The sequence below is a fragment of the Solea senegalensis genome, linkage group LG19, assembly GCF_019176455.1.
Source record: "Solea senegalensis isolate Sse05_10M linkage group LG19, IFAPA_SoseM_1, whole genome shotgun sequence".
NCBI lineage: Eukaryota > Metazoa > Chordata > Actinopteri > Pleuronectiformes > Soleidae > Solea > Solea senegalensis.
This window is the reverse complement of record NC_058038.1, coordinates 18080167-18103080: the sequence shown is the minus strand read 5'-3', so window position 1 is coordinate 18103080 and position 22914 is coordinate 18080167. Positions and strand designations below refer to the sequence as shown.

General features: G+C 40.7%; 1 protein-coding gene across 5 annotated transcripts in view; it reads left to right on the top strand.

Moving 5' to 3' along the window:
• plppr2a (phospholipid phosphatase related 2a) overlaps window positions 1-22914 on the top strand; it is a 69197-nt gene that overhangs the window by 18685 nt on the left and 27598 nt on the right. For 2 of the 5 annotated variants that reach the window (XM_044050880.1, XM_044050878.1), the window contains exons 1-3: window positions 2541-2707; window positions 2848-3027; window positions 8030-8151. In XM_044050880.1, the coding sequence (XP_043906815.1) occupies window positions 8083-8151 (69 nt within the window). In that variant the 5' untranslated portion in view covers window positions 2541-2707; window positions 2848-3027; window positions 8030-8082. Of the gene's footprint in view, window positions 1-2540; window positions 2708-2847; window positions 3028-8029; window positions 8152-22914 lie in introns of those variants that run through there. The other 3 variants (XM_044050876.1, XM_044050875.1, XM_044050877.1) reach the window with 3 other exon arrangements.

The following is a 22914-nucleotide window of genomic DNA, read 5'->3' as shown; positions in this document are numbered from 1 at the left end:
TGCACTTAGTTCTTTGCTGCTGCAAAGCATTTCAACCCGAGTGCATTTGTGCCCCCAGCTTTCGTCCCAACTGCAGACCCAACGTCTTGCATGAACGCACATTTGATGTCGACACCGAATTGATCATTTGAATTATTTAAACGAGACATGTACAGTGGCGGGGGGAAAGGTAAAGGAAGGCATCCAGCTGTGAGGCTTCTGTGGATGCCTGTATTCATGCATATATACAGTATATAAGCATAAATGGATGTATGGCCTGAATGAAAGACTTCTTTCTCTCCGTCACTTTCATTTGCCCGAGCATCTCCTCCATCCACCGTCCCTCGCCCTCTGTTTTCTTTCTCCGGGAGTTTGGAGGATTTCCATTGTAGGCAGGAGCCATCAGAGAGAGAGAGAGAGAGAGGGGGGATGGACAGAATGATGGAGCCGTGTATATGGCTGGAAGGAGAGTAGACCCATGGGACTGGCATCCGCTGTGCTGTAAACCATAACGGCCCCATAACAGGCAGATTTCTCATTTCCACGACGCTCGGGCCATATCTCATCTACAGCGTGACAATCCCACCGAGACCCACACGAGGCAGGACGGCACACTCAGCGGTGGAGGAGGGGAAATGGGAGGTGTTGATTTGGAAGGAATGTGAGAATGGTGATAAGATTTAATTACAGAATATTTAGGAATAGAGCTAAAAAAAAACTTAATTATTTCCACACGAGGACTGTGGTTTTTAGGCTATTGGATTGTGGATTTGTTATTTTCTCCTAATTCTTTTTGACCGTTATTGGTGTTTCTTTTAGAAGTATTATCATTATATAGGTCAGAGGCTTTGTGCACATAGAAGGGCTAATGTGTCTGAGGTAATGCTATATTAATGAAGAGCGGGCAAAGACAGAAGCCAGCGGCAGCTGGACGAACAGGAAAACCTGACGTTAACCTCTTGATTCATTTAAGACCTCGGGGTCCGTCCTCCTCTTTAATGTGTGCATTATAAAACAAGTGAGTGCAGCAGCTCACCACGTAACCCTGAGCTTCATCTACAAGAAGATGTGAACCATCAGTGTTGTGAACCATCAGAAAGGCTGAATGAATGAATGAATTTTGGAATATACATTAATCATCAGTGACACAATCTTTTAATGACATTACTTTACTCTCAGAAATTCATATTTAATCCAACTGAAATCCAAAAAGAGGACTTGTTCGCTGGATGAACGTGTGTATTAAATGTCAAAAGTCACGTCTTTCACCCCCTGAAGGAGCACAGGCCATCTGATACGACTGTAGGCTTTTCTTCTCTCCCTCTCTCTCCCTCTCTCTCCCTCCAAATGTCATGGCGATGATTATCCAAATGCTGACATCTCAGTCGTTGTTTTGCTACTGTTAAGGAAAAAGTCACAGCCGTCGTTGTTTGTACACACAAGTCACAAATGATCTGAAATAAATAGGAATGTTGGAATAAGAATAACCTGCAGATTATCTTAACTGGACACTCTAGATTGACTGTAGGTGTCGATGTGAGAGTGAATAGTTCTTTGTCGACACGTAGACCTGACACAGTTTTTAACAGCCGGGCGTGAGATGGTGTGTTTTTGTCGTCATGACCTGTTTGCGTTAGAGTTGTTGGCAGGTTGTCACGATGTTGTCCCAGCTGTCATCCTTCACCTCTCACACACTGACGTGGCAGTATAGGGCGAGCGCACACACACACACACACACACACACACACACACACACACACACAGGAGATGTTGCAGAGACGACCAATGACTGAACCTCTGGAGTCAGTGATGAGTTAAGTCGAAAGATCTGAGACGATGCCTGACATGTGCACAGTGAGGCAGCATCACAGATTCTGGCGAGCAGCGTGCCACGCCTGATATATATCATTAGATAGTGTATCTGGTCCAGATGCCTGGATTCTTGGTATCTAGGGAAGGAACCTTGAAAGGTGCCTAGTTTGTGTCTAGTTAATATTGAACACCAGGTCTGCTTATAAGAATATGTGAGTAATTAAACTTAAAGTTGGCTGAAGATTAGAATTTTCTCTCACAATGGGCTCCACTGTCCAGCCTGAGCGGCTTATATCTATCCGTCTACCCCACACACACACACACACACACACTTACTCACGTACCAGCTCAGACCTGCGATGTTACATGTGCTCCACGAGAACTAGATCAATAGCACATTTCATTAACCCATATCCAGAGTGAGCTGGGCAGAGCTGGAGGCAGGGAGCAGGAGCATCCCTCCCTATCATCTCCTCAGTCTGCAGCATCCCTCCATCTCTCCCCTTCTCTCTCTCCTCTAATGTTAGGGTCAGGTTCATGTCCTCTATGTCCACTCACACAGAGCAGGGAAAGGGAGAGGAGGTGAGGGATGGAAGGAGATAAAGGGAGAGATGGACATATAGGGTGAGAAGGGGAGGGATGGAGAGGGAAAACCACCTCTGAATACAAATGAGATGCCCTCCCTCTTTCTCTCTCTCTCTCTCTCTCTCTCTCTCCCTGTCTGTGTGTGTGTGTGTGTGTCTCACACGCGGAAACAATCTTACTCCCTCACACACATGTTCTCACACACACACACACACACACACTCTCTCTCCTCTGTGTCTCCGTGTTGGACCAAACAGAGCACAGGAGGTAATTCTAGCCACTTAATTTATTAGTCATTGGTGTTTGTTGGAACAAGCCAATTAGAGGAAAGGTGAGAGAGTGTGTGTATATGTGTGTGTGTGTGGATGATTCGGAGACAGAGACACTGCTGCTGCCGCTGCTGCTGCTGCTGCTGCTGATGATGCTGCTGCTATCTGTTTGTCTGCTCTCTCGCGCTTCACTGTGATACAGGAGGCAACAGGGGAGAGGAGTGGAAGGAGAAAGGAAGAGGACACGAGGAGGGGGAGAAGGAGACAGACAGCTGAGTGGAGGGAGGTTTTCACACCACTTTACCATCATCTGATCTGACATGGCCACCGCATAGGAATCTGGTGCCACGGCAACCGGCAGCTTGGCGACGAAGTATCTGAGGTAAGGACGAGATGGATGGATGGATGTCAGGTTTTCCTAACCTGCCCCCGCCCCATCATTTCATCCATCACATGCATTAGAAGTCACTGTTTTACACATGTCCACATGTGATGTGAATGCTGGAGGGTCTTCAGCTGTGAGGCTTCCTCAGGTCTTTGAGTATGTGGGTCTGTGGGTGTGCATGTTGTGGTGGTGGTGGTGGTGGGTGGTGGTGGTGGTGGGGGTCTCTGTCTCTGTGGTATTCCCCAAACACAAGTATCCAGTGCTGGGTAAATCCTATTATTATGCTCCTGCTCTCCACCTTTACTTTGTTATAATAACAGTATAGAGAGAGTGGGTTGTTTGTTGTTTGTGACTCAACTCATGTGTGTTGTTTGTATTTGTTGCCTCTGTGTGTGTGTGTGTGTGTGTGAGGAGATTGACAAGTGTGAGTGAACACATGAATATGGTAAAACAGGTGAACTGACTTTGAGATGTGACTGCATGTAGAAACATTCATGCTACACACACACACACACACACACACAGGCACTCACGTGTGCTGTGGGATTTAAGGGACTCTGACAGTGTCAGCACTAGGCTGAAGGTAAATGGGATTCATTTTAGTGGATGAAACCACATCTGCAGTCATATGAATAATGTCCAGGCTGTGGCAGAGTTACATTTACTGTAGAGACAGAGGAAAGAATGATTTACTGACAGTTTGCATTTGAACACTGCATTGCTGCTGCTGCTGCTGCTGCTGCTGCTGCTGCTGCTGCTGCTGCTGCTGCTGCACCTCCTCTGATATTCCTGCTGCACCCATGTCGATTTATGCATTGAGGGATATGTGATATGCAGGAGGATTGTAAAATAAGGCAGAAATGAGCGACAAATCAAGCATGATTTTGACTGCTGGGCTCAATTAGTGTGTGTGTGTGTGTATACTGTATGTCCTGGGGCAGAGTGGTGGACAGCAGAGACAGGGGACAGGACATGTGGCCACTTGAGACTCTATCCTTTTGATTGGATTCCTCATAGCAGCAGAGGATTGAAATGACGCTCAGTCAACTTTTCTGCAGCTCGTCTTCTCTGCTGTAAAACTGACCTTGTCAGGACCCGTAGAAGAATAGCTGCACAAACCGTGTGTATGTGTGTGTGTGTGTGTGTGTGTGTGTGCGCGCACGCACATGTGAGTCTTTGTGTTACAGTGCTAATTCAACTTTCCTCCCTCTTCTCCACCATTTTGATTTCAGTTCACACGTTCTTTTTCTGAGCTGATCTGAGTCTGTTTTGTTGTGTAATTGTGCCACACCAAACTACACACACACACACACACACACACATACATCTGTCTGTCCAAACATCTCTGTCACTGTTGACAGGTTAGTTTGATTTTCCCTGATTGATAGATAAATGATCAGATTATGGCCCCTTTTCACTTTGAGCCTTCTAATCAGATCAGAACCATCTGGACTGCCTCTCCTTCCACAAATCTGTGCAGCTCATCCATTGTTGTCCAACGACCGCACGCCTGAGGAGCATGTTGTGTTACTTTTGTTGGTATAAAGCAGCGCTCTGGATCAACTAACGATTATTCTCAATTAATCGTTTGGTCCAAAAAATGTCAGAAAACCTTAAAAATTGTTGACCTTTGTTCGTCAAACGTGGAAATGATGACGTTCTCAAATGTTTTGTTTTGTCCACAAACCAGTAACAATTGGAAATCTTGTTTTAATTGAAAAAAAGCTTTGAACCGTTGAATCGATAAATTGTTTCAGCTCTACTCTCCTGGATTATTATTCTATGTTCCAGTTAGTAGTTAAAGTGACGCTCTGTCACGACAACAGTTTGGACGCTTTTGTTTCTATCTTCAGGAGTTAACTGTGGGGAAGTGGACATGATGTGACCTGGATGACTGAGAACCTTCACAGGCTCATTTTTATTATGACATTTGGAGAAATTTGAGCTCCAACATTCGTTTTTATCCGGCTTGTTAACGTTGTCTTAACAGCTAGACTTCCAGGTCCAGGTGAAGAACATGTTTGTAAAAACTTAACCTTTTACAAAATGCATAAAATTGCAATTTTGTTCATAGGGAAGGTCTTTGCTGTATTTTTCTGTTTAAAATAACATGCTGTTTTGTGTCATTCTGCAACATTAGCCACTGATAGACCTTCATGGTGCATGTGTTTATGAATCAGCCAAGCCTTATACACCATTTGTGATATCTGCCCATTTCACGTTGGATCCATTATGTCTGAAACCTTTGAATAACACCTTGGCATCACTTGCAGATATTTGCAGCCTGGTTCACACTGGATGTGTGGCATGTGCTGCATCTTGCTCGCGCGTGTGTTCACGCCGGCTGTGTGTGTGTTCACAGCTGCTATGTTTTGCATTTTAGAGAATCTGTACACGTCCTAAGAAAGTTCAAAAGACATAATATCGCTGTTTTTCATGTATCCAGATTCTGTTAGACACTTTAAACTACTGTGAGAAGTGTACGTTTTATTTCATCATGCTGGTAGAATGTCAATATTATTATCAATAAATCTTCTCTCCGTCTATTTTCGCTGGGAGCCGCATGCTCCATACAAATAAGCCAGAGCCTAAAAGTAGACTCAAGTCTAGTCAAGTCAGATTTATTTACATAGACCAACATCACAAACACAATTTGCTTCAAAGGGCGTTACCGTCTGTACAGTAGGTGACCCCCTCTGTCCTTAGACCCTCACATTGAGGGAGGAAAACCCTTGTATGGGGGAAAAATGGGAGAAACGTGAGGAGAAAAGTGCAGCAGCAGTGAAAACATGATGGAACGTAGGTAACCAGGCCTCAGAAAGAACAATTTAAAAAGGAACAAGTGTGTTTTTTAGAGCTTTTTCATGCTGACAACTGGTGAAAGTGAGAATATAAAACCAGTGAGAGTGAACAATGAGCTCAAATTCACCATAAAGCTCTTTAAAGATGATTGACACTGCAGAGTTTAGGTGCTTATTCTTGCATGTTGGAGAAGTTTTCTTTGCCCCGACACACCTGAGGCACATAAACGTGTCGTTATGAGTGGACCCTGAATCAGGTGTGATGGAGAAACGGTGTTTAACGGTGAAAGGTGTTGGGTAATCACTGTGATTGAATCCTTCCACATTGTTTTCCCGTCGTCATTTCCATCTATATTCACGATTTCAGGTGTCGAGGGTTGTTTGTGTTGTTGAAAGGCAGTGACAAGTTTTGCTGCTACTGAAGGAATGCATTTACTTCCAAAGCCATAACAAGAACTGTATCACTGAGAATGATAATAAGATGTCCTGCATACTGAGCAGTGCATTCTGGGACGCTTCTTTCCTCACACCCAGTGTGAACATGAACGTGTGCGTGGGACAACTGATAAGTCTGCATACACCCTTGGGAGATGTTTTTATAATTCCAATTCTTTTTGGCAAAATCATCATAAGTCTCTCGCTGCCTCCTCTTCCCCTCCATCACTCAAGTGGCTTCTTCCACAACACAGTTTCATCTTCAGTAGCTGTGTGTCACACTGCTAACTCACAAGTCATACATGTACTTTCTCAGCCTGTGGCTCTTTGTTTCGCTGCCTCCCACTAAGACAATGAAACCCAAAACTCTCCATCTGCTGCCAGAAGAGAACGATTTATCTCCGTTTCCCTTTTTTCTCACTGTTGGTTTCCGCTACCTAAGGCTTATGTGTGTTAGCCCTGACGGCTACAACTTTTATTGTGCACGCTTGCACACACACACACACATTGTACCCACCCTCTGTAAAAGCAGCGTTAGTTGGCACATTGTGTTGTTGGGAGGTTCTGCTAAGAGCTTGGCTTCATGCCTTATTCATCCCTCAGGCCTAGTCTCTCCACCAGCGTAAAGGAATTAGGAGGAAGAAAGCTCCCCCTGCATGTAACACACCACTCACCAGAAGAATGGAGGTCAACCTGTCAGAGTCTGAGAAACAAAAGAAAGTCTGTTCTCTATCTGTTCTCCATTTGAGAGCAGGTGATTGCAGCTCCTTATTGGACCAAGGTCCTGGAGCACTACAACTATCAACAACATATCACATGAGTTATCTCTGTATTACTTCACATCCTGTGTATAAAAAGTTTAGTTTTCACTTCTTTACATTGTTTTCTTTGCGTTTATAAGGAGAAATTATTGTCTCTCATCAAATAATAAGTGTATAGAGCATATACAGTACATATATGTGTTGTCTCTGCTGTTTTCCTCTACTGATATGTGTTAATGAATATCATAAAGTTAAAGTAAGTGATTGTTTTAAATAATAATAATTAAAAAATTAAATAATACTTTCCTTGGGTCATGCCCAACCCTTCCAGACGTTCTTTGATGTTAGTTCTGCAGTTTGTTTTTTAAATAATAATCATACTAACAGTTTAAGATCAGAAAATATGTCTATTTCCTTTCTGGTGAAGATTAATAATGATAATTTGCCCAATTTGGCAAATTATGTTGTTGTGTGAGTTTTTATTTTTTGGAAAATATACACTATGGTCACATTCAAGAGTTTTGTTGTCATGATTTTGTCATGAGGTTTTTCAATAGTCAGTAAATTCAACACAACAGAGTCAACCGTTAAACTTCATGTTGTGATTTTACAGGTTAATCTCACCTGTAAAATATCATAATAGTATATATCATAGCATAATATTTAAGACATAACTAAGTGAGCTGTAATTAAATGATCAGCTCCACCTGGATCATGTCTGTATCCATAAAAACAATGTGCAGAATTGATGTATTTGTTTGTTGTTGTGTTCTGCATCAAACCCTAACAACATTAAAACAACTTCCACGACTTGAACAGTAAATGAAAAAGCTTTATCACTTCATGGAATATGAAATATGAATAAATAAAACATGATATCAAGTGAAACTCAAGATCCATCCAAAATGAATTTGGTCCTGATTGGATTCCACTTAATCTGACACTCTGGACTTGACCTTATCGACGAGTGCTCTAACCAGACTGTGGACCGCTCTCTTACAGGAGAAGGAGACAGAGAGCTGGACAGACGGACGCTCGGAGGAACGCGACGAGGGATGGCAGCGGAGGAGAAGCCCGGTGTGAAGAGCAGCAGCTCCATACTTCCCTGCTTCCTGTTTGTGGAGGTAAGAAACATGGCCATGATGACATGTATCGCTCTTATTCAAGCATAATAATGTTTTGATTCAAATAATTCTCCTCCTGGGCATTCAGTCTCGTTAATTATTGCAACACTGATATTTCAACTCTAATTAAACAGAGAAACAATTCACACTAATAACAAATGAGAATAAACCAAATCTATAGCTTCATAAATATTTACAAAGTCCTTGAAAGACCACATATCCTTTGCATTTGTTTCGTTTATGAATGAGAACATGAACAATTTCACTGTCTCTGCGTTTGCTTGCCACAGTTTTACAGAATACGTGAGACATAAATATCATCGATATGAAGTCTGTCTTCAGGGAAGTTGAGAGAGAAAATACAGAGTTAACACGTCAACGTGAAAAGTGTCTTGCGATAAGAGTTTGAAGTGAAGCCACAATGAAGCAACAGCAGCTTTGTTGAACTGATGCTGAAGATTAAAAGATGGGTTCGTAGTATATTTAGGTTGGTGTAGTGGTCTGCACATCATTTGTCTTTATAACCGATTGCTGATTTTTTTGCACTGCCAGTCAACATTTCTGATGACTATTGCAGAAAAATAGATAGATAATGTGATAAATATTGTGATTAAATTGTTGCCGACAATTGTTGATACTCTGTGCTGGTTCCTCTCTCGGTGACATCACAGCAGAAAAAGCCTTTGTTCCTCTGAGATTTGACTCAGCTCCATGCACTCTCCTCTCCTCTCGCCTCGTGTTTCTACAATCACCGCTGAATGTTCCGGGAGTTTGGGACGGCTCGGCAAACACGCTCTGCGTCGCTGACATTCCCGCTCCAGCACCAGGGGCGGCCGAGGCTTTCGTAAAGTGGCTGCACTTGTTCTGTGGAGTGTTGAATGCGTTCCAGCGTATTTCCACACAGCATGATTCATCGAGATGGTAGAGGACATACAGAGTGGTTTCTCTGCAGTCGGCGCTGTAGGCTTTGGAGCTGTGTTGAACAGAGAAAGCCAAAGGTCATTGTCTGGTGCAGACAGAGATTCAACCTCTGTGGATAGCATGCCCGACATTGTGAGAGCAGTCGGACGGAAGACAAAGGCCAGTGAGGTTCCAGAGCGTTCATCAGACTGTAACTGAGGCAGAGAAATGCAGCAACTTTTATCTAATTAGACTTCAAACAACACTCAGCACTTGAACGATGTTCTTGGCCCAGTACAAGAAACCACTACCCTCGGGGCTGATACGCCCCCATTCAACTTGTTAATACAAGGTGTTTTTTGGTTTAGATTGTGGCTAGATGCTAGTATGTTAAGTGCCTGCCTTTAAAATATTCAATTCAGTCCAAAAGATGTACCGCCTGAATTTTACAATGGTTTAGCCACTGTTGTCTTGTTCCTCTGAGAACTGGCTTCTTCGATTGTTTTTGTCTTTAAGATGAGGGTGGTAACTATGGTACGGAAGGGGATTAGGGCCAAAAAGGAAAAAAAATACTTGAGTTCTGACTTTCAACTCAGAATTCTGACTTTAAACTCAGAATTTCCAACTTTATTCTGAAAATTCTGACTTTGAACTCAAAATCTCTGACTTTATTCTCAGAAATCTGACTTCAAACTCAGAATTTCTGACTTTATTCTGAAAATTCTGACTTTAAACTCAAAATCTCTGACTTTATTCTCAGAAATCTGACTTCAAACTCAGAATTTCTGACTTTATTCTGAAAATTCTGACTTTGAACTCAAAATCTCTGACATTATTCTCAGAAATCTGACTTTTTAAATTCAGAATTTCTGACTTTAAACTCAAATTAAAGTCAGAAATCCTAAAGTCAAATTCTTAAAGTCAGAATTCTGGGTTTAAAGGCAGAATTCAATTTATTCCTCTTCCATACTATGGCACTTACTGTGGTCATACTGAAGTTACACACACACACACACTAGTAATTCAACTGGACTGGGTTTAAGTCAGACTGACATGTTCACATGTATGGTTTTAGTCAGACTAACACAATAATTATAAAGCAAAGGTTACACACTGGAGCTTTAAATCTATATTACAATAAATGTCAAATTGAAGCTTTAATTAAATCATATTGCAATCATATATACTGTATATAATCCATATACCAGGGATGGAATTCGGTGTCAGTCACTATCTTGGTCCAAATCACTCATCACATCAGATGTCGCACAGATTAAAAAGTTAAAATCCGATACGGTCTAAAAATCCTATATGTCGTATGCTTCGCTCTGCACCGACTGTAAAATTGTAAATAAAAATCAGCAAAATCATTTTAGCTGAGTCATGTTTGGGCTGTTTATTTCTTCTTTTTGGGAGAATGATGAGAATGATGTCTTTGAAGTGACAACTGTGTTCTTCACAGCTTCATGAATAGTCTAAAATGACTGGTGACACACAAAAACGTGGTATCGTCCCATCCCTACTATACGTATATGTCTTTTAGATCATCATTAGTCATTATTTACAGGTGCAGATAATTGTTTCCTTTATTATAAATGATATCCAGTGAGAGTTTTCTCGTAAATCTGTGAGCACAGTGAGAACCATACTTGTTTACATACCTGTTTACACCCCCAAAGCTCCTGAAATATTACAACTGTATTTCCAAAACTCATTGCAGTCATTTTTTCATAAAATTCACACACAAATCTTCCAGTCCAGAAGAACCCACAGTATTTGGGTAATGAATTAGATCTTATTGAACTCCTGGAAGGGTTTTATAATTGGCCACTGGTGCAAAATGGATGGTTATTGTTGTATTTTCGGTGCACTTCACCTGAGGAGGTCTTACCTGTCCACTTACTGTTCTGCAGTGTTGTGTCTGCTGTTCCCCAGACAGCACCACAATACAATATTTACACAAACCAAACGTGTCCATGTGAACCTGTGTGTGACACAGTGGTCCCTTTGGTTATAATACACTGGAAAAGCTCTCCATCAGGCCACTCGGCCATATGACTCCCACACATCAGCTCTCAGCTCTCAGGTCTTCCCTCGCTGATGCTCTGTGAGTGTGTGTGTGTGTGTGTGAGAGTGTGTGTGTGTCCAGAGAACAGAGGCCAGCAGCTGTTACCTGTGCAGGGCAGCGAGCCACGATTGCTTCTGCAGTCAAAGGAAATGGCGAACAATTTGTTAACTATGCAGATATTACATTTTGAAAGTTAGTTATTTAAATCTTGAAGAAAGTGTCCCGTACACGTAACATTGTGTTTGTGAGTTGCTCAAACAAACCTTTGGAGGATTTAGTCAAGAAGGACGTACACACAAAACACATACCTTAGTGAAATAAAATATATCATACTTGCTAATACACAGTTAATGGGTAAAAACACAGTTTTAGGCTGCGTTCACACCAGCCCTTCCCTAGTTTGTTTGCTTGCTCGGAAAGTCTGGTTCATTTGGGGAGGTGTGAACTCTGATGCTCATCAAAGAAGCGAACTCTGGTCCGCCTAAAAACGCGGGTCTCGGCTCAATTAAAGAGCGATCGCTGGGAGAAGTTTTTAAATGAATGAATGAAGCAGGAGAACAGTTTAGGAGACGGAAAGGAGAAGTTTCCATGGCATGAAGAAATAGACGCCATACTTGGCACACGACCAGAGGAATACTGTATGTTCGTGTCACTAGAGTGTAGCGCACTGTTAAGTGTGAAAATGACCAGGCGTTGTTATGTTAAAGCTGCAATACGTAACTAGTGGTGATTGTGTTGTTGTTTATTTGAAGAACATTATTTGTCCTGCATCTGTAAACAGGCCGACCCGACTGAAGGAGCAATATCTAAAGGTCGTACTAATACATGAATAAAATGTGCATGCATATGTTTACAGAAGCATATTTTGAGCATCCGTCTCAGTTTCGTCCAGCTGATAATTTGTCATTTTTTCAATTACCTTAAAGAAGCTGGTGCCTCCGCAGTGGTGTCACATGATGGATTGAGAATTGAATCGTCCAAGTGCTAAAAGTTATTATGAATGCTTGATGATATTTTGTATTGAGTCTTATTGTCTAAATATCCCTGCAGAGTGGACATCAGTGTTGTTTCCCGAGGACGTGCAAAACATGTTAAAAATGCCCAGTGAAAACAGTTGTGATGCATTATTTATTTTTTGCAGCGTTTTGACATAATCGGACATCTCGATGCAAGTTGAAAATCAGGGCGCTGAGTCACAGTATGAAATGGGTTTAAAGGAGTCAATGTCATTATCGATGCTGTTGCTAAGCAGAAAGCAACATCACAGACTCTCTCCCTCTCCCTTTCTCTCTCTTCCTGTTTTGTAAATGTGCAGTGTTAGTGTTAATCTGAAATTTAAGATGCTTTTTTTTAATCTGGAATATGATGTGTTGTCTTCCACATCAGTAACAGGAGTTACTTTTTCTTGGCTGAATATAGAACTGTAACAGGGTTTTATGTGTGAAGCGATGAGTGAAGATCATCACACACACACTGATGAGGTCACCTGATATTTCTGTGTGCATTTGGTCTTCTTAAAAGGAAAAAAAACAACAAAACTCTGCTGCTTCTGCTGCTGTTTACACACGATCGCACGTCAACACCCTTTTGCTGCAGTCATTTAACCCTTCATCCCTCGTCCACTATCACACCCTGAAAGAAAATCCACAAGTTCCTTTTAGCTATATTTTACCAGTATTGTGATGTTTGGTGTCTCATAATAAGCTTGTGATGCTCAAAATAGTATTTTCCCCTCAAAAGTAGCACCTTTTTCTGTCGTTCTGTTTGTTTCAAGTGTATTTAACTCAGTTTTAGTTTTATAATTGTGACACTCTTCTCGATTTAAGTCACACAGCAGCTTCAAAACCTTCTGACGTGTCAAAAAAGCTTGTTTCATCTGAGATATGACTCAACACAAGATGTTTGTTATATCAAGTGTGATGAGATATTTCGACTAGAAATGAGAAAAATCTGATTTTGAGTTTTTGCAGTGTGCAAGTACATGCAGTATACTTATTCTAGTATGCAGTAAACTTATTCTAACCAAACTATTTTCATTTTAAAGCTATAATACAAACATAGTAATGGTTTCTGTCTAAAACGATCCTTTCTTAATGTTACACACTGGATCTTTAAATGGAAAAGATGATTCATTCAGGTCAGTTGTGATATTGCGAACAGCCATATGTGTGCGTGTGTGTGTCTGTGAGATATGACAACAATCCATACCAACGCAGACGGACCTGCTCTTTCATTCAATCCCCCCACCTCATCAATAGTTACCATGGAAACCAATCAGTCAGACTTATTCTCCGTCACCACTCCCTCTCTCCCTTTTCTTTCCTCTGCCTGCTATCATCCTCCGTGGCCTAATCACAAGTCACAACCTCTTCTATCAGTACCCACTCAGCCATCTTGTTGTGTGTGTGTGTGTGTGTGTGTGTGCGTGTGTGTCTCCTCTGTCCCCCTCCATTTTGATCCGTCACTTCCCCGTGTGTCAGTGCTCATCCCTTGTATCTGACTTTGGTGAGATTTCACCCCTCCAGTCCCAGCTGCCCACATTGTGACACCATTATTCATAGAATGCTGTTAGGTCTGTGCTCTACAGTGTAGTACAAGAATATCTTCTCTCTTTTCTGCTTTGAATCCACTTTTGAATCCTTTCTCAGCCTCGGAGCAGAAATGATGATGATAGAGATCAGATTTTTCCTTCAGCCTTAAAAGTGTTTATTTGTTCACTGGCATCTGGTGCCACGCCAGTGAAACGTGCAGTTTAAAAGTCATTTCAGTTTAAAGCTTATCTGCTGTGTACTCCAGTGGTGACTGCAGCTGTCTGTTGTGAGGAGTCTCTGATGAGGCACTTATCCAGACCAGTGGAGGGGCCAACATAAAGCCCCACTCCACCACTGTAAACACATTTTTACAGATCTGCATATAGAACACGGCCACCGTCATGTGTCATGTGTCCACTGTGACCTTTTCACCTACTTTCTTTCTTCTTCCACCCGAGTGTGAGTCAGTGTATTTATATATAAATCCCAAAATCTGTAATGCTGACACTAACAAGCTCTATTTTATGGAATAGCCGTGTAATGATCGTACTGGTGTTTACTCACAACTGTGTTTGGCTTCACAGTGAGTGAAGAGCTTTGAGATTAAAGGTGCAGTATGTAAGAATTGCACACTAAAATCGAATGGTGAGGAAGGAGGACTCCTCTTCTTCTACTCTTCTACGTGGCCTCTGTAAAGCAAGACCCTTGCCTAAAGTTCATATAATTAGCTTATTCTAAGGCTGCGAACACATTTGTTAAACATTAATATAAACATTACACTCCTTTAAGACCAGTTGAAACATTTGATTTACATTTTGCACTGTTGGATCTTAAGAAGTATTTCTTCAAAATGCAACAAGAAGAAATGGGAGTGAGACAAAACAAATTTGACTAAGCAATTTATTGCAAACAACCATTAAACTGAAATAGGCTGTTCATCAGCTGATCAAAAGTTTAAGACTGCAGCCTAAATCTTTACAAAAATGTGGATTCAGTTACAATCCATTTCTTCTTTTTGCATTTTGAAGCACAACTTAGAACCCTCTTAAGATCCAACAGTGCAAAATGTAAATTCTTGCAATTTTTCAACTGGTCTTAAAATTTTGATCAGGAGTGTTTATTTAATTTCTGTCAATAAACCCTCCTTAATGTTTCACGCTGGACTTTGTAAGTGTTCAATTTCTCCTTAAATATCAGTTTTAACATTTTAACGATGCAGACGCAGAGATGGTCAGTATTTCCTGGGGAAAAAATGCTTCAATTGCATTATTACATATTTTTAATTCATAAAAAAAATAAAATAATCTGAATGTGGTCTGTAACAGTCACATTAATCTTAAATCTGTATCGACATCCACGGTTTCATCCCTATGATATATAGTGATTGTTATCGTCGTTGTATATATAATAATGATTGTGCTTTTCTTTTATACTACTCCTCTACCTTTTTCCACGTCATTCAAACCACAGACCGTAACCACAAATTATAATCTGTAAAATGAAACGTTTATGGACTCGACGTACATTTCTATAACACTGTACGGCTGTTAAGTGTCCGGTGTATATATCAACATCACATTTGTCACTGTTAATGGTCCCACACTCTGCCATTCGCTCACAAGATTCATGCACAGGGGGATCATATATTTTCTATGGAACGTGGAATAAGATTTAACCCCCTCCCCACATCACTACTTCACAGTCCTTATTATGTCAGGCTGAGCTTTTAAAAGCTTTATTATGAGGCATGCAGAATGTTCACATGAAATAATGGTGCTGATTCATGACGTCGTCATCTAAATGCTCTTAATCCTCCGGAGTTACATTTTCAAATTATAGAATTGGATTCTGATCATTTTTAGCGTGGAAAAATGTGAAATAAAAAGCTTTTTTTTTTTTTTTGCTGCTGCAGCTCCGGCATTATTTTTTTTACAAAGCTGAACATGCACTTGAATATACCTGATATAATTAAGGAACCAGAGCATTGTCATTAAGAGGAGAATTGTTTCAATGCCTCCACCAGAGGGCACTGCTGTAACACAGCTGAAGTGTCCCTCACGAGCTCCGTCAGCACAATCATCACTAACTTTCTCTTCCATTGATTCTTTCGTCGCTTCATTTGAACTTTTAACACGCGTGTGCAAACGTGGGCTCATTAACGCCCGAACAACACGCAGCGATTGGAGAGACACGACACATCCACGTGTGTTTAGGTGCATCCTCTGTCTCTATAAATAGGCCGCTGTGTGTTTAATGGTGGGTAACACTGTGGAAGCTTCACACCTGTCAGCGGAACTCTCCCCAGGCAAACAAAGACCACCACCACCACCACCACCACCACCACCACCCATCCCTGTTCATCACACATACAGTAGCTGAACGTACAGATGTTGCCGTCGCTACACTCAATATTACTATAAATATTGCTAAATATCCACTGGATGGAAAAGGCAAGAGTTGGGGCTCCGAACACATGCGTGTTCATCATCTGTGAGTCGTGATCAAGCACGTGAAACGCCAGCAGACTCTTGTTTGGTTTAAAGTCGACAAACATCCTAAACAGGAGCAGCTGTTTGGTTCTGGGCGGCGGCTCCAGATTGAGTCTATGATGCAGAACGAGCCCGAGAGACTTTCAAACCCCCACCGCAGCGAGGCATGCGCTGACCTTTTCTTTGTTTCCACAACTCACGTTGTTTTTTTTAAGCACATTTTTTTCCCCCCGTCTGAATATAAATTCTTATCGTGGCTTTAATTAGCCGTGATTTTTCACAACTTTGTTTTGCGACTTTATTGGTTTGGCTGTAACCGACGGTAACGGGAGAGAGTTGTGAAGATGTGAATCTGTGAAGGTCACAAAGCCATTTTTAAAAGTAACAGTGGGTCAGATGAGAATGAAGGCCTCGCCTGTAGCTGTGGATTAAAAACATGTTTAGAGATTAAGTGTGTGAGGTGTGAGGTGTGTGTTTTTTTACTCTACACAGACAAAATTGTTGAATTGTTCTTTTTTAATCTTATTTTATTATATATTTTTTTTATTCTTATTCTTATTTTTATTCTATTCTCTTTTTTCACAACTGAGCTGTGGTAAATGTATGTTTCCCCCCTGGGGGAGGAATAAAGTCAATTCAATTCAAATTCAAAAGAGACAACCCTCCACTCTCACAGTCACACCTACTCTCAATTTAGAGCACAGGTGTCAAACTAGAGGCACGTGGTCCACATCTGGCCCGCCGTGCAATTGTACTCGCCCCGCAAGATATGTCATGTCTCACACTAATCAAAGTTACCCCGACGATAAAGTAAATAAATCAAATGTCGACTTTGAAAACACAGCCGCAACCAGAGGAGGGATTATAAGGGGGGGCTCATTTGTATTTGTCCCCCTCGCTTTTAGCTTTAAATATCAGATTATTGGCTAAATGACATGTGATTACAGGTCTGTATGTGCTGTTCTACCGCCCCTGATTTTAGAGTGTCCAATGTACCTAATCCCTTAATCTGCATGTGTATGGATTAACAAACTATTATTTCTTTTGAGACAACATGTTGGCGTAAGTTTCTTGTTTCATTACTTTCCGTCCACAGCAGAAAGAAGCTTTGAGTGCCGCGTTGATTTATCGAAGCATTTCAGTCGATATGATGAACTTGTAGTTTGTGGACGAGTGTTGACAAACCAGTCAAAGGCCGACGCAGCTCACACAGGATTATTACTTGCTATCCAAAGTAGTAAGTTACATCACTCGTCATATTACTGTGCTGCTTTTGTAAATACGATGAAGCGAGCTCATTCAGAACGGTCTTTTTTGTAAAGATTTCTGCCTTACTATGTACAGTGCCATAAGATAATGAATGTTGTGATTTGGCGCTGTACAAATAAGATTGAATTGAATTGAATGTACAATAAGTTTCTTCTGGAGCTAAATCCACGTTATTGACATAGAAATGAGAACTGCAAACATGACAGACTGTCAAAGCAAAAACAAAATGGGTCATATTCCTTCATATATAACTTACACATCATCATATGATCTTCAATAAGACATCGAAAGGACAAAAACAGTCAAGTAATGTATTACTTTGCTCGGTCGTTGTAATATTATTTTAATTTTTACCTTAAACTACTTCTGGGTTAAAGGAATCCATGCATTCACCGTTCTTTCTGAAGCACAAAGTAAAGCAAACGCTGTTGTGCTGCTGTGTAGTTTAGCACTCTGTGACTCAGGGCAGGTCGTCTTTGCTGCAGTGTAATCTCAGTAGTGCGAATGAATGCACAGGGTTTCCACACAGTGCTGTGTGCATTGCAGGGGTGTGGATTTGACCACGGTGAAAAGATGCAAAGGAAAGTGGATCCTCATTGTTATTACTGTTTTAATATGATGTTGAAAAGCCATTATGAGGCTGATGGCAGGGGATGAAATGAGAGCAACATGAGAGGTGTGTGTTTTTTGGTTTTTTATTTTAAATGAGAAGAACAGGACTAAACTGGAGGATGATTAAAGCGACATTCCTCTCATCTTCTCCCCTTTCAGTCCCGTTTTCCACATAAATACAGTACAAAAGCTCTCTTCATGTCTGTTGTCACCTCACTGGCCCATAAACACACATGCACTCAGAGAATTCCAGGCCAAAACTCTCACAGAAAACCTCTTCTCCCCCCCCTTTGATTCACTCACCTCATCCCAAGCCACTCCCTTCATCCTCTTCTCTTCTTTCTGCTTTCCTTTTCTCATGCCTTGACTTTTTTAAACCTTTCCAATCCACAATCCTTATTTTCATTTTCTTATAAACAAATCACAAACCTCTGGGGGTCATTTTAATGTGAAAAGCATTTATTCAACATCCCGCATCTATTTATCATGTTTTGCTCATAGTATGGATGTGGAGCAAAAGCCACCCCTCAAATATTATTGTTTTCCCGTCGCTGTGTCTGTCATCATTTAGGAAACATGTCAATGATGCACATTAAGGGAGCTTTAAAAAAACTTTAAATCATTATAGGAGTGTTTTTTTTTTTATATACAATGCTAATCTACAAACCCACACAGTTCCAAAAACTTATGGTGAGCAATTACATTATCTCCTCTGAAGCTGCAGTATAGGCAGGAGTGTATGATTGAAGTACTAACATTTATGTCATAAAAGCTGTAAACATAACCGATGAGAACATGTGTGCCGTTTGATCACTGGATTTACATTATGCTGAAAGGTTATGATGAAATCTTTATTTATAATGCACAAATAATGCCTAATTTACCTACATTTACGTAATGTAAGTTTAGTTTCTCTGTAAAATGTAGCTTAACAGATGCTAAAATGATTCACACCACAAACCCGGTTAAAATATAATTTTTAATTGACCCCTTACACTTTATTATGATTATGATTGAATACAGTTTAAATCAAAGTTAACAGACAAAAAACAGTGCTACATACAACGCAATGAGGCGATAATCCTGTTTTTATTTTTTCATTTTTCAATGCAAACCAATCTTTCGAAATCCAAACGAAACCCTTACTCCGGTTAAAACCAGTCTTGAGCAAAATAACATGCACTGTGTCACAGCGGCTGCTTCTGCCTGGAGAAGTAAAAAGAAAGACGAAAAAAAGGTTTCCCGTCTTCTCGGTCTCTACAGGGAGCCTCTCTTATATTTGGAATGATAGATTAGAGATCAGTCCAGATCACTGAGCTATTCCAACGCCTGCTGTGAAGCTGTAATTAGCACTGACCGCCTGTCACTTTCCACTTCACAGTGGATAACCCACGTTAGGATGACAGAAATCTTTCCATTTGAGTGCAGGATATTTTCTTTTGTTTAATGATGGGTGAATAAGAGGCAACAAGGAAATACTGTAGTACTATGTGGGGATATGTGAGTGGGAGTACAGGGTGTGGGTTGGTTTGGTTGCTGCACTGGCAGCCTCGATGGCAGGTAGGAGGTTTTTGGCTGAAACGAGTTGAGGAAACAAGACTCCAACTCACTATAAAATAACACAAGGTCACACTCCTCAGTGGATGTAGATGTAGCAGAGGAAACCTCGATCCATCAGTGGGTCAGAAACTGTGTTTCTCCTCTTTAACACAGAAACAAACGTACTACATCATCATGTAACCAACAATTCAATTCAATCTTTATATATATAAGGTGCAACCACAGCGATCACTTTAGACAACATTCACACGGAGGCTGTGGTGCCAACGCCGTCTGAGTCTGGATGAGAACCAGTGATGCTGTTTTTGGAGTCGTCTTAGCGACACATAAAGTTGTGCATCAGACGTCTTTGGAGAGCTTCACACGGAGGGAAATACGAGGCAACACATGGACTTCAAAAAGAAACCTAACATAATATGTTATAATACATTTGAAGACGTGGTGCTATAATACTATATTCTTTAAAAAACAAAAAAACAACTATTAACCCTTTAACACCTCAAAATGTCCAATGTTCTTTTTTTTTTGTTGCTTATTTTAACCAGAAAAAGCCAGAAAATTATCCTGTGAGTCCTGTTATTTTCCAGAATAACTTTAAATATCTGGCAGTTATTTACAATTTACTACACGTTAAAATACTGTATTAAAAATGTACAATGAAAAAACACTGCAACAGGATGAACAGGATAAAACATATTTAAAATAACATTTGTTTCAGTCTTTGTCTCAGGCATTTTTTCCAACTCTCTCTTCTCTAATGACAAAAACACTGATTCACCAGCTTCCTGCAACAGCACGCGTGAAATTACCGTAAAAACCACATATTGGTTTTGACGTGCAACTTCTCAGCTTTAATACAGACCGTTGCGTAGTTACGATAATGCAAAGTGCTCTTTTACAAACGTGTCATCTGTGATACGCTTGTGTTAAAGGGTTTAATAAAGAAAAGAAAATGAGAAGCCAATATTATATAAATTCAATATTTCTTCTTTTGGTCCAGACTGTCTGATATTTACTTTAGCCCAAACTAATAACTGGTATAAAAGCTGCCTTAAAACACTGTCCAGACCTTATGACAAAATAAAATGTTTGGACGGAGACACAGGAAGCTGTAAAAACATTAAGCAGTAGAAAAAAAGTGGAAGAGAAGCAGGAATGAGCGCGTTACCAGGTCCGGCCGTATCGTCGCGTCATTATATCATGAGACAGATTCAGAGCTGAGGATTTTATGTGACGTTGGTGATGCTCGTTGTTATTCTATAATCAACCTTCCAATGGCAGAGACTAATCAAAGGTAGACACGACTCACATATGAAGACAGGAAATACAGATACAAATCTTTACTGATGTAACATAAAGACATGAAACTTGAATGATTCATACTTTAGTTTGGGTGAAAACAACTTGAAAATGATAGTAGTGAGTATTAGGGCCGAACTGAAGGGAAAAAAATGTAATCTTTCGAGAATAAAGTTGTAATATTAGAAGAATAAAGTCGTAATATTAAAATAGTCATAATTTTAAGAGTATAAAATCCTAATTTTATGGGAATAAAGTTGTAATATTACAAGTATAACGTCGTAATATTAAAAAAACACATTATTTCACTTTATTCTCATATTACCACTTTATTCTCATAATATTATGACTTTATTCTCGAAAGATTTAAAAAACATAAAAATGTTGAGTTTGGCCCTAATATTCCGTCGTATAAGACATATTGCTAAACATAAGGGGATTCCAGACATAATTCCCCTTTGACTTAACTTTATGTGCGGTAAATATCACTTATAGCTGCTTTAAAAACGCTTGAAATGCTACCAACAAAGAGTTGGCACTATCTTGCTGAATATTCTGGCACGCTTATGCAGATTTAGACATCTTTCCATAATCCCTCTCAGTCATAGAGAGAGAGTGAGGGAGAGAGGGAGAGGGAGAGAGGGAGAGAAAGCTGTCAAAAAACCATGCGGTTGAAGTTGCACAGGCGCCGTCGCAGCCACCTACGGTGACTGAGCATGAAAGCGTAATCGTCTTTATTGTCATGTTCAACATTCGACAAGCTGCATCACAGTCATCACCTTTGATGCTGTCAACACTGGGGAATCTGTGTGAGGTGGAGAGAAGCAGAAGCCTCTGTCGGAACAACAAGGAGGAGGAAGAAGAGAAGAGAAGAGAGGAGGAAGAAGAGAAGAGAGGAGGAGGAGGTGGTTCAGTTTTTCCACTTTTACCCGAGAGCTTTCGCACCTGTTCCTCATCACTCCCTCCTTTCTTGTTTCATTTACCTGAAACACAATCACACTCCATTCCATCCACTGTCCTTGCCTCATCTTCATCATCTCCCTTATCTTGTCCCACCTCCTTATTGCGCATTCACCTTCTCCTATTCTTGTTTCTTATTCACTTCTTTCCTGCCTCCTTCCTTCCACTGAGTGTCCTCCTCCTCCTCCTCCTCCTCATCTTGTCATGCTGGCCAGGTGCAATGTAGCGTGCACTGAGAGCAGGCCTGTTAATGGACAGCTTGCGCCTGACGCCGGACCCCTGTGCCTCGTCGTCCTTCTGCTCCAGATCCTCTGTCCGTACAACACAAAACTGCTCTTTCTGGAAACACGGCTTTAACAGCGTCCAGGGGCCGGAGTCAACCTCCGGAGATTAAAGCGAGAGAGAGAAAGGAGGGAAGACGCAAAAAGAAAGACAACGTGACACATGTCAAAGCGTTATGGCTGCTACAGGGAACATTTTAGCATAAATAATCTTTTATTTTTAACTGAAGTTCTGCATGTGGTGGTACATCTGTTTGATTTAAATGCAAACAAATTTAAATCATTGTCAAATAAGTTCCTGTGTTGTGTCCGGACAGACTGTAAGCCATGCTCCCCCAGTCAGGTCTGATAGTTTTGCTTGACAGAGCCCTGTTCAGGTGAAAGATGCAGCGTACAAATAGCAAACAGACGTGAGTCAGCTTTAACTCCTAGCAGTATGAAAGTGTGCTTATTTTGCTCAGTAAAGGGAAAAACACGAGAGCCTCTGTGTATGTTAGTTTTTAAATTTGAGACAGCAGTTTTATAAAATCTGATGTAAGACTGTACCAACATTTGATCAATATGAAAGCTATTTCACCATCTGCACATGAATACGAGCTTATGTATCACTGAAAACTGAAGAAATGACATAGGTGTTTTACTGTGGAGCTGACTTTAAAAGACACTTCTTAAATACTGCATTATTGGGGTACCAATAACAATACTGAGCTTAAAAATGACTGAAAAAAGTCATATACCACAGTTCATGTTGAACTATCTATGCCTTTCACTTATTTATAGTTTTCTAAATTTTA